At 40.3% G+C, this 12,569-nt stretch overlaps 1 protein-coding gene across 2 annotated transcripts in view; it reads left to right on the top strand.

Annotated features, from left to right (window-relative positions):
* Positions 1–7,278, top strand: part of cant1a (calcium activated nucleotidase 1a) — a 10,788-nt gene extending 3,510 nt beyond the window's left edge. The window contains exons 1-4 of one of the 2 annotated variants that reach the window (XM_016543425.1): positions 342–409; positions 1,712–2,373; positions 5,550–5,753; positions 6,302–7,278. In XM_016543425.1, coding sequence (XP_016398911.1) covers positions 1,734–2,373; positions 5,550–5,753; positions 6,302–6,672 — 1,215 coding nt within the window. In that variant the 5' untranslated portion in view covers positions 342–409; positions 1,712–1,733 and the 3' untranslated portion in view covers positions 6,673–7,278. Of the gene's footprint in view, positions 1–341; positions 410–1,711; positions 2,374–5,549; positions 5,754–6,301 lie in introns of those variants that run through there. The other variant, XM_016543424.1, reaches the window with a different exon arrangement.
* The last annotated feature ends 5,291 nt before the right edge of the window (positions 7,279–12,569 follow it).

Here is a 12,569-nt window from a genome sequence, read left to right on the forward strand (position 1 = left end):
AAAATATTTTGGTTATATCTAAGGAAGGAAAATAGATACAGTGTTTGTTTTAACGGCACAAACGGGCACAAATCGCCCTGATTTGGGGGGGTGGGGCCGTATAGTCTATTCCACTGGTATAGTCCCTTGGGGTATGTTATGGTTCAGTACAGAGTCTAAAAGTTGGAGTAATGAACATTACACTCTTGTAAACAAGACCAGGGTTGCTGCCAACAATGATTTAAATGTGAGAATTGTGCTAAACATTTTAAATGGGTTAACTTGTGTCACATCCAGCCGTACCTGTTTTCACCCTGTGTGTCTTCCGTCCTTTCACAAAGCCACTCCTTACCTCCACGTCAACATTACTCATTTCCTACACAAAGTGTTTCTGTGGCATCAGTATATCCTGTCGTAGCTGGAGAAGCTGGTAAGTGTTTGGTGTCTTGGGTCTAACTAAATAGTCATGTCTTTTGTAGGACAAGAGTGTTCTAACACTTGCTTGTAATTGTTGTTAGTGATGAAAGCATCTAATTTGAAGTTTTTTAAATCATTAAAGTGCAGAAGGATTGGTTATTTGATAATCTACTTGATTTGTTGTTTACAAACTTAAGAAGAGGAGTCATGCTGGAGATAAGAAAATCGATGTCTGTAAATTTGTAACCTTTGCACCTGTTTATCTCATTGAATGATTGACTGTCAAGTTAAATGATAGAGAAACAAGGTCGCTAAATGAGTTTGTCCCCTATGAAAAATGGGTTAAAAGTGGTGTGACTTTTTTTTTTTTAAACATTTTCTCCTACTCCAGGTTAGCATGCAAAGCCAAGTAATTTGGCAAGTTGATATCCCTGAAGAGAATCAACACTGGGGTTATCAGATCATTGCTGTGAATTTGTTTGCACATCAAAAGCAGCCCAACACATTGGCTCAGCCAACGGTGTGAGTTTGGGGTGGAGCTATTGGTTTGTCTGACCAATAGTAGACTGGAGAACTGTTCCAGATTTGAAGAACATTATTGCAGTTCCATTTGGTGCTTCTAGTGCACAGAAATTACACCATTTAGACTTGTAAAAGCAAGACTGTTATATTGGTATAGCATGAGCAATTTTTTTTTCTTCCAACTAAGGCACATTGAGTTGAGTGTAGCCAGAATGGAGAAGTTCATTTAGATATGTAATCAGGCGTTAACACATGCAATGAATTTAACACTGGGGGTTGCCAACTGACTGTCGGTTGTATTCACATTGCTTAATTTTGGTTTTTAACTGGCTCTGTTACAGGACCTGTTTGGGTGGATCCAGTATCTCTCATAAGAATAAAAAAGGTTGTGATGAGGTGAAAAAAAAACCGTACAAATTGGGTAAAACCAGAATAAACAGCATAAGCAGGTTGTGATGATTACATTGACTGACAGGGGAAGAGTAGAGTTTATTCACTTCCCCTCCTGCTTGCTCATAAGTGATGGTCGTGTGCCACTCTCGGCACTCCAGTGAATCTTTTGTAGAGTGTAATGAGATAAAAAGGTAGTGTCTCGACGAAAACCAAACACAAGTGGTCACATACAAGTTGGAAACAGGGCTTCCCACTTGCTCGATTTCCGGGATATTGCATGTGATTTGCGGCCATCAGGGAGCCACTATCAGTATGCAGGAGGCTCCCGGGATGTCCGGGAGAGGTGGGATGTTTGTAAATGTGACACGTTGACCTAAATATGTTTCTGTTTCCTGTGTAGGTGTGGCTGCTGTCCCTCCCTAATGCCTGTTTCTCCAGGCTATGCACGTCTTAACCAAAATGAGCCTATGAACTCTCTGCGCATCTCTGTTGGAGGGCTCCCAATGCTGGCTTCCATGACCAACACCACCGATTCCCGCTTTCGCATCAAATGGAAAGCCATTGTGGTGGTAGCGTCAGCACTAACCCTCGCCCTCCTCATCTACATGCAGCTTTTGCCCTTTCACCCCCAACCCAGAGGCAAATATGGTTTGAGGTTAAACCATCAGGATGTGAGAACGGAGGGCCGCTACAATGACACATACCCCCTCAGTCCACCAGAGCGCACGGCACAGGGCACACGCTACCAAATAGGGGTCATCGCGGACCTGGACACGAACTCACTCAGCGAAAAGAAGCTGACCTGGTTCAGCTACATGCTGAAGGGTCACCTCCTGGTGTCGGAGAGTGGGGATACAGTGGCGGTCGAATGGGATCAGGACAGGGTGGTCTTGGAAAGTCACTTGGCAGAGAAAGGTCGGGGCATGGAGCTCTCCGAATTAGTGGTGTTTAATGGCAAACTGTACAGCGTGGATGATCGTACGGGTGTTGTATATAATATAGATGGACTTAAAGCAGTTCCCTGGGTCATACTGCCAGATGGGGATGGCTCAGTTTCAAAAGGTTAGTGTTGCAAAAGTACCCTTTTCGCACCAAAATTAAAAAGCCCAAATGTTTTCAAAGTGATGTGTAGGCTAAGTATGGTAACCCATAACCCTCAGAATGTAACCCATCCAAGTTAGTGCACACACATGTTAGGAGCAGTATTGAACGCATACACCATGGGTGCACTCCTGGAGCAGTGGGCAGCCATCTTTGCTGCAGTGCCCAGGGAGCAATAAGGTGCCTTGCTCAAAGACACCTCAGTCGTGGGTATTGAGGGTGGAAGAGAGCGCTGTTCACCCATCCACCTACATTTCCTGCCAGTATTGAGAATCAAAACTGTAACCTTCGGATTACAAGTCCGACTCTTTAAACATTAGGCCACAACTGCCCCAATGGCCACAAATGGTGCTAATACCAGTACCTCTCACAGATTCCATCAGTGTTTCCGCTGACTTGAGGGTCAAGTGATAAGGGAACTGAATACGTAAAACTACATCACATAAATTTAAATTTTGAGCGAGTACATCATAAAACCATTTTCCAAACTGTGTTTTGCCTTACCCTAAATCACTGTGATTAACCTGTAAAAATTATTTATAGTTTGAGTTGTTGGGACAGATTTCCAAGAAAACTGCATACTTTCATCTCTTGTCTGTGTGTGTTTACGTCATATCTGTATATAAAGGAATGAAAGTCAGGCTAATTCTATAAGCAGTGGAAGTAACTTACATCATAAAACCATCTTCCAAACCGTGTTTTGCCTTACCCTAAATCACTGTGATTAACCTGTAAAAATTATTTATAGTTTGAGTTGTTGGGACAGATTTCCAAGAAAACTGCATACTTTCATCTCTTGTCTGTGTGTGTTTACGTCATATCTGTATATAAAGGAATGAAAGTCAGGCTAATTCTATAAGCAGTGGAAGTAACTTAAAGGGTTAGTTCACCCAAAAATGAAAATTATGTCATTAATTACTCACCCTCATGTCGTTCCACACCCCTAAGACCTTTGTTCATCTTCAGAACACAAATTAAGATATTTTTGATCAAATCCGATGGCTCAGAGAGGCCTCCATTGACCGGGTGCACACCTGGAGCAGTGGGCTGCCATTTTTGCTGCAGTGCCCAGGGAGCAATAAGGTGCCTTGCTCAAAGACACCTCAGTCGTGGGTATTGAGGGTGGAAGAGAGCGCTGTTCACCCATCCACCTACATTTCCTGCCAGTATTGAGAATCAAAACTGTAACCTTCGGATTACAAGTCCGACTCTTTAAACATTAGGCCACAACTGCCCCAATGGCCACAAATGGTGCTAATACCAGTACCTCTCACAGATTCCATCAGTGTTTCTGCTGACTTGAGGGTCAAGTGATAAGGGAACTGAATACATAAAACTACATCACATAAATTAAAATTTTGAGCGAGTACATCATAAAACCATCTTCCAAACCGTGTTTTGCCTTACCCTAAATCACTGTGATTAACCTGTAAAAATTATTTATAGTTTGAGTTGTTGGGACAGATTTCCAAGAAAACTGCATACTTTCATCTCTTGTCTGTGTGTGTTTACGTCATATCTGTATATAAAGGAATGAAAGTCAGGCTAATTCTATAAGCAGTGGAAGTAACTTAAAGGGTTAGTTCACCCAAAAATGAAAATTATGTCATTAATTACTCACCCTCATGTCGTTCCACACCCCTAAGACCTTTGTTCATCTTCAGAACACAAATTAAGATATTTTTGATCAAATCCGATGGCTCAGAGAGGCCTCCATTGACAGCCATGCCACCCAAACTTTCAAGATCCATAAAGGTACTAAAGACGACGTTAAAACAGTCGACGTGACTACAGTGGTTCTACAATAATTTTATGAAGCGGCGAGAATACTTTTTGTGCACAAATATAACGACTTTATTCAACAACCTCTTCTCTTCTGTGTCATTCTCATACGTTGTTTACGTCCAGCGCTTCCAGGTTCTACGTCAGAACGTTGGCTCATTATTGGACGGCACCTGCATCAGCATCACACGCATGCGTCGCGCTGCTCACATGTGCACCGTAGAACACGGAAGCCTTCACTGTGCTTACTGCGTTAACCGCGTATATTAATGACAGAATTTTCGTTTTTTTGGTTAACTAACCCTTTAAAGCCAAAAAGACTTTGCGAGAGAAAGGAAAAGATAATATTTTAAACCTTTTACTGTTTTAGTCTATTTGCCTATAAATAGCCTTACCAAGTTATATTCTCCTCCATTCGCTGATATGAATAGTAATCGTTATATCTAATGTCAAGATTGCCAACTTTTCAAGTCAAACCAATAGCAGCATATGATCTACCTGCTTATTAGACATATTGGGAGAGACCTTCACACTGATATGGCGATCACCTGTAACCGTGAGCATAGCCATGCCACCCAAACTTTCAAGATCCATAAAGGTACTAAAGACGACGTTAAAACAGTCGACGTGACTACAGTGGTTCTACAATAATTTTATGAAGCGGCGAGAATACTTTTTGTGCGCAAAAACAAAACAAAAATAATAACTTTATTTAGCAATCTCTTCCCTGTCATTATCCTTATGTGGTTAACGCAGTAAGCACAGTGAAGGATACCATTAGATTAATCTTCGCAGAATAACGGAGCCGAAGCACAACTGCTGTTATTACCAAAACAATGCTTCTCAGTGACTTGTAGTTTTATGCTTCAACCGCTAGAGGGCCAAAAGTGTGCACAAAATGCATGCTTTGTACCTTTAGGGGTACAAAAGCTTGTCACTGGGGCAGTTCCCTCAGAGGGACACCTTTGTACCTTCTTTATCCCTAAAGGGTGCATATTAGTAGCTTAGAGTAGTAATATGTATCCTTAAGGTAGTTTGTACTCTTATGGTACTATGCACCCTTTAGGGGTAAAGAAGGTACAAAGGTGTCACTTTGAGGATACATTCTTTGCAGTACAATTTTTGCATATTTTTGTGAGAGTGTAGTGTAGCTTTAATATTCAGCCCCCAAACACACATTTTAAGGACTTCATTTTACATTCTAAATCATTTAATTTAGCATTTCATCATGGGCTGACTACACGGTAACAGTCAGAAACTATTAAAATAAATGTAAAATGATGAAATGCAAAGCAATCAATTCAAACATGATATTTGATTTCAGTTGTGTTTTTTTTTTTTCTTACATTCTCTAGGGTTTAAGGCCGAGTGGCTTGCAGTAAAGGATGAGCACCTATATGTGGGGGGTTTGGGGAAGGAGTGGACCACCACCAACGGAGAAGTGCTGAATGACAATCCTGAGTGGGTGAAAGTGGTGGGATTCCACGGAGATGTACAGCACCAGAACTGGGTTCCTAAGTATAACGCTTTCCGCAGCGCTGCAGGCATCAGCCCACCCGGTAAGCAGCAGCCTTTCACTTACATGCAGTGTGCATTTGTATTGAGTGGTGAATTTTGTATTTTAAAAGTGGCATTGATATAACAATAACTTTTGTGTCAAGAGCTCTTGTAGTCTTAACACTCAAGTTCCACTCCGTCTAGTGTGCAGTTGAGCACACAAGCCATTCAAAGTACACACCATTGACAGTAAGCAGGGTAGACCTTGTAAAATATTACTAATAAATGTTTGTCTGATGGTCGAGTTTACCATGTAACGAACAGAATATAATTTTCCCTAATAGTATTTCAGCAATCATGTTGTGTGTTTTCTAAAACATATTATTTTACACTGGACTACACTTGGAATGTCTCATTGAATTCTGAAAGCTAGAATGTTTTCATAGTGAACCGACTTCATTTTCTTCATGAAAATTCTTATTTTGTTTTCTAAATTTGGGGTAAAATATGACTTCTATTCTTATAAGTCTTGTGCGATTTAGTATTCAGTCACTAAGAATGAATGCTTTATTTCCAGTCTCTGTTCATTTCCTTTCTATTGTCATCTCAGGGTACCTCATACACGAGTCTGCAGCTTGGAGCGTCACATTACAACGCTGGTTCTTCCTGCCACGACGTGCTAGCAGCGAGCGATATGATGAGACGGCAGATGAGCGGCGGGGCACCAATCTAATGCTCAGCTGCTCACCAGACTTCCAGGACATTAAAGTGAGAAACGTTGGGCCCCTGAACCCTACGCATGGCTTTTCATCGTTTAAGTTTGTCCCCGACACAGATGATCAGATTATTGTTGCTCTAAAGTCTGAGGAGGATGCAGGGAAAATTGCCACTTACATTGTGGCGTTCACCCTGGATGGCCGAATCCTACTTCCTGAAACTAAGATTGGGGACGTGAAGTATGAGGGACTTGAATTCATTTAGTGTCAAAGGGATTGTATGAAGGTAAATACATGCCAAGGACTAGTAAATACCTTCTTCTAGATGATGTACATCTAGATGTGGACATTGAGGCGTCTTTGTTGAAATAGCTTAATGATGTTCGAATAATGCCAACTGGCTATTGGCAGCCATTGCCTAAAATGTGATTGTGGTTCTAGAGAGTAAAGGAACTAGTACACGTTGAACCTTTATTTTGAGAGACTTAACAGAGCCTTTTTTTTATTGCCATTTTCAACAATGACCATTAGTGGTTTCACTCCTGTACTGTACTTACCGTGTAGTGAATGTAACAGAATGAATGAAGTGAAGTGATAGACTATAGTACATGCATAAAATAGTTTACTCTACACAGATTATTGCGGTTGCCATGTAGTTTTGTTGAATGTTTTTTTTAAATAGTTTATTTCTGTTTTTTTACATTCTTGATCAGCGACTTTAGCAGATCAGCTACTTTTAAAAATAACTCTAAAAAACTGAACTGTCACAAAATCAAATTTACTTGTCATTGATGCACCAGAGCTATTTATTTGTTGTTGCTGTTTTGTTTTTCTGAAAACAACAGATTGAAGGTTTTTAAGAAAGAGTTTAGTGTACCTCATTTTTTTTATCCAGTTGTTTGAATTAGTCTGTTTATATTGTTTTAGGGATTTTGTTAAAAAATAAAATAAAAACAAAATTGCATTTTGATTTGAATGCACAGGATATTCTGTGGTTGTAGAATGTTTTGCATTTATTTATTCATAATCACCAAATGGCAAAATTAAATATTTGGGTTTTTCTTAGAGATTTAGAATCTTGACTTGAGCCAGTAAGGAAGCACCCAGAACTTTTGTCCATAAGCATTTTTGAATGAATGAGGCATTTATATAGCACTTTATTGTGTATTGCTGTACACCCAAAGCGCTTTACAATCATATGGGGGGTGGGGGTCTCTCCTCAACCACCACCAGTGTGCAGCATCCACCTGGATGATGCGACGGCAGCCACAGGACAACGGCACCAGTACGCTCACCACACACCAGCTACAGGTGGAGAGGAGAGAGAGTCATAGAGCTAATCCAGTGGATGGGGATTATTAGGAGGCCATGATTGACAAGGGCCAGTGGAGGGAATTTGGCCAGGACACCGGGGTTACACCCCTACTCTTTACGAGAAGTGCCATGGGATTTTTAATGACCACAGAGAGTCAGGACCTCGGTTTAACGTCTCATCCAAATGATGGTGCTTTTTACAATATAGTTTCCCCGTCACTACACTGGAGCGTTAGGACCCACACAGACCACAGAGTGAGCACCTCCTGCTGGCCTCACTAACACCTCTTCCAGCAGCAACTTAGTTTTCCCAGGAGGTCTCCCATCCAGGTACTGTCCAGGCTCAACCCTGCTTGGCTTCAGTGGGCAACCAGTCTTGGGCTGTAGGGTGATATGGCTGTGGCCTTTTTTTTTTTGCACTCCCTGAGACCCCCCAGTGGTTAGCGTATGTAATAGACACTCCTCTGCTCCAACCTTGAAGGATCTGCCTGTGAGAAAGGACCAGTGAAGAGAAGTACCAGCAATGCTCTTTTCTGAGAGAGCATTGTTTGGTTTTTAGAAAGAAATTGTGCCAACTAGAATACTGTACATACTAATAGTAAATATAATATTATAGTAATAAGTACACGGCAAAAACCGCATGTTAAATTAGCTCTCCTCTGAGTTTGAGTCCACACTCAAGAGTGTTAAAAGTAACTCTGAAACAGTGTTGCAGTTAATGTGATAATTAAGTGATTAATTGAGGGATGATTGACCATTAGTGAAGACACCTGATTGTAACAAGCAGAATCAGTGAAGGAAATAGTCACCATTATGGTGGTCAGTGTTTAGTTTACTTTAGTTGGACTCTTGGCCCTTGACTCTTTAATATTAGATTTTATTTGGCTGCTGTAACCGCTGAAGGAGTGGAATCCTTCAGACATCATGGAGACATGGCAACCTTCATAATATATATATTTGTTACTTCTTGAATAATTATTAATCAAAGTTATTTATATTGAATGAAGTTATTAGTTACTATATATTAGTAGTTAGACAAAAAATGTATGTATCTGAATATCTTTCTTGGAAATTTCTGGAATGTGTAGTGGTAAGTTTTTGCGAGTTCTGTCTTCTCCTCTCAGGGTCAAGACTGCCATGTCACAGAGGTCATCGGAACCTCCCATCTACATGACCAACAAGTGATTAGAACATTTGTCTATGTTAGAAAATAAGTTGAATATAGCTTTAGTCTGCCTTTTTACTCTCTAAGAAGCGGCTCTCATTGTGTGTGTGTGTGTTGTGAACCATATTTGATAAGATTCAGGGCAGAGCCCGGCAACCTTGAAGTACAGATAAGTGTTCTCTGCGTATGTGGGTGAGTGTCTGTCTTTGCAGCTAGATGCTGAGACAGCCCCAGGGGGAAACCGTCATTTGCCATCACTGATGTCCAGGGTGACAGATATACGTCTCTGGAGAGACCTATAGCGACCCAGAGCGTCCTCTGATCACTTGTCACCAAAATAATCACTAGAAGATATGCTTCGAGTTTTATGTCCATGCGTGGAGATTTTCTAAGTTTATCTATGTATTGACGTAATTAGTGAGCTCTGTTAGAGTATAATTGCTGGTGTCTCAAACATGTACGCAGAGCGGCCTACGAACTCTATCGCGAGTATTGAAGCTGGCCTCTGCCGATGAAACTGCAAACTACTTTCTTCAGTAATTTTTTCTTCAATTAATTGCATCTCTGAATCCTGGTCTCTGTTCATCATATCTGGTCCTTGGGTTTAACTGTAAATTCCCCTACAGTTAATGGTGGAGAATGCTGGCAATCGTTCTTCGGTGATATCCCTGATCAATCAACAAAACAAGGTAGGAAGATTTTTAAAATTATTTCTGGTTAGGGACTGTCTGTGGCGGAAGGGGTGAGAGAAGGGAGAGCGATATAGAGACTCACTCAGACGTGAGTGGGTGACACCAGACTTTGTGTGAATTTGTTTTGGTAAACTGGTGTCATAGTTTGAGGTACACCTGTAACGTTAAGTTACTTTTTGTGTGTGGTAAGGTGTACATGGGCACACCTATAGGTCTTAGAAGTAGACTTGTGTGTGGCACTGAGAGCTGTAGAGGCCAGATAGAGCATTTGTGGCACTAGGAGCCGTAAAGGCCAGATAAACAAAAACTTGATTGGCTGCAAACAAAGAAAGAACCAGGAAGATACAAATTTCTAAATGTATGTGCCTATTTTCCGATGTGTAAAGTGGCTATTTGTTAAAAATAATCCCAGAAGTAACTGAGTGATGATTTAATCTGATTCCTTGTGCATAGAAGTTTTAAATGACAAAGAATGGTATCATAAATCTGTTCCAATCCCTTTATAGTTGTTGCAAGCTCTAATAATATACTGAACAGAATTCTGGGTTGATGAAAAGACTGTGTGGGCACAAACATTGGCTGTAGTGTTTTGGAAAAACTTAGAAGGTTATGTTTTGCTTTAGAAGATAAGATTGTGTTTGACTGCAGTGAAACAATTTTTTATCTCATGCTGGCCCCCACCATGACTTCTGGCATAACCTGTAAAAGTAACAGAGACATGTTCTGAGTAAAAATCTGTAATTTCTATATTTACTGATGTTTGGGCAAAAGAGTAATTTTACTGTCGGATTGCAAAAATTTAGCCACTCAGCATCAGCCAAATGGCAATTTACAGTGGAAAATTATTTTTTTTGCATATGAGATGATAATGTTGTGATTTGTGAACAAGTAACATAAATGGGGGTTTCAAAGTCAATTTGAAGAAAGCACAGTTAGCACGACCCAAAGTAACATATCTGGGTCAGATAACCCCTGGCATATTTAAAACCATTGTTGAAATTCCAAATCCATGGCCAGATTTAAGTGAATGGATAAATACAAGTTGATGTAAATGCACTGACATGGACTGCAAAATAACTCACTTTGAAGAAACCTTTGAGTTGCAAAAATAAAGTAAAAATACAAAAATAGAGATGTTTATTTGAAAATGTTTTAAGCTGGGCTAGAGTAAAAAGATAGTACAATGAAATTGTTAAAAGTTAATGAAAATGCATTGCTACCAGTCCTGAATCCCTCAGAGTTCTCTCTCTCTCATTCAAAGTCAGCTAAATGCTGTTATCTGAGCCTGCGTCATAAGTGACAAGCTATTTATAGTAAAGCACAGCGTTTCAGTTGAAAATCATAGACCCTGAGATGTTAAAGGACATGCTACAATGAGTTCAAAAAATTCTACATTTCAAATGTTATGCATTAAGAGGGCAATTGGTAGTTAAATGTTTCAACTGCCCAATGCATTTAAGAAATAAGAGATTGCAAAAATACTTAATCTAGGAGCTATTGTTGAAGAGACATGAGGTCTTTAAAATCATAATACAGACCCTGAGCAATTTTTTTTTCTACGATTTGAGCGGATGCTTGATAGGCCTAGAGCATCGTTAAGGGGGGAACTGTAAGAAGTTACAGCAATCTGCCTCAAAAATGTGAGCTCCTCCAGACCTGATCACCAGCAACCGCATTCCTTGATGGCTTGTTTTTCATTGTTACAAGTGTCTACAACTTGATGCAACTATGCCAGGGGATCACACCCTGAGGAAAAGGAGCTTATTTATAAAGAGTTAATGGCAATGGGCTTTTAAGAACCATCTGAGACCATGTGGTGACAGCCATTCTTTTGAGACAAAATTTCTTAATTTATATCGAGATCGTGAAGTGGCTGCTTTACTAGAACTGTATAAAAAGTCTCATATGCAGAGTTATGATGAACCCCTGAATCTATGAGGCTGAGATGATATTGAACTAATATGTCTATATCATAGTTTTTACCTATCCAGGTCCTTAGGCATGGCATAGGATAATTACAAGACATGGTGGTGGCTAAAGATGAAGACTGCTTTTGCTGATTCAAGAGAAGGTTGGGATAGTGAAGGTTAAGGAAATTAAACATTTAAGGTAAAAATAATTTTAAGAAACGCTCCTAGCATAGTGTATTTTAAATAGTCTAAATAGAAATGTGAGATATAGAAACTTTGACATTTTTAACCTCTTTGAATGATGAAGGGTTCTATGTTGTAATGAATTTGATATTATAGTCTAAGTTAAAGTTTGGTGAGACTGTCAAAAGATCATTTGCACAGTAAGAGAGAGAGACTGCTTGAGTGGAGGCAGGGATGGTGCTCTGCCTCTCTTATCGGCCTGCTAAGCAAGTGTAACCAAAACAAAGCAATGATATTAAGACCAAAACAACCCTGATTTTTCACTGATTGCACCGCGTTATAGCAGCCACACAAGCCAAGAGAAAATGTGACCAGGTGTGATCAGGTCCAAGAAGAGTAGACCGAGCATAGGGGAAAACCATGTGCAAGGTCAGGTCCGGGAGACAGATCAGTATCGAGAGATCCAAAACTTGCAATCAGAACCAAAGTGCTTGAGAGAGGTTGAAGAACTCTGAGGCGTGCAGAGGGTCCAGTTGCCGGGTAGAGCAGATATTTGATAGGGGGAGGCGGGGTAGAAAACAGGATCAGGACAGGGCAAGACAAGGAAAGCTTAGCACAAGAGAGCTAGAGCAAATGGCACAAGTCACAAAACACTCTGGTGCATGACACAAAATTCAGCAAAAAAAAAAAAACAGGAAAGGAAGCACAATAAATAGGGGAGAGTAAGTATATAAAGAACAGATGAGCATTTAAGAGAGCAAGGGCTGTGTCTGAAATCACCTCCTACTTTATACCCTTAAATAGGGCACTATTTGAGGGGACAGCCATCTGTAGTGGTCATTATCGAGTGCATTCGATATTGCAATGCAATGATGAGTGTACAATCGATGCACACTCA

This window comes from Sinocyclocheilus rhinocerous, unplaced genomic scaffold (genome assembly GCF_001515625.1).
Source record: "Sinocyclocheilus rhinocerous isolate Xijiao unplaced genomic scaffold, SAMN03320098_v1.1 scaffold1450, whole genome shotgun sequence".
Classification (NCBI taxonomy): domain Eukaryota; kingdom Metazoa; phylum Chordata; class Actinopteri; order Cypriniformes; family Cyprinidae; genus Sinocyclocheilus; species Sinocyclocheilus rhinocerous.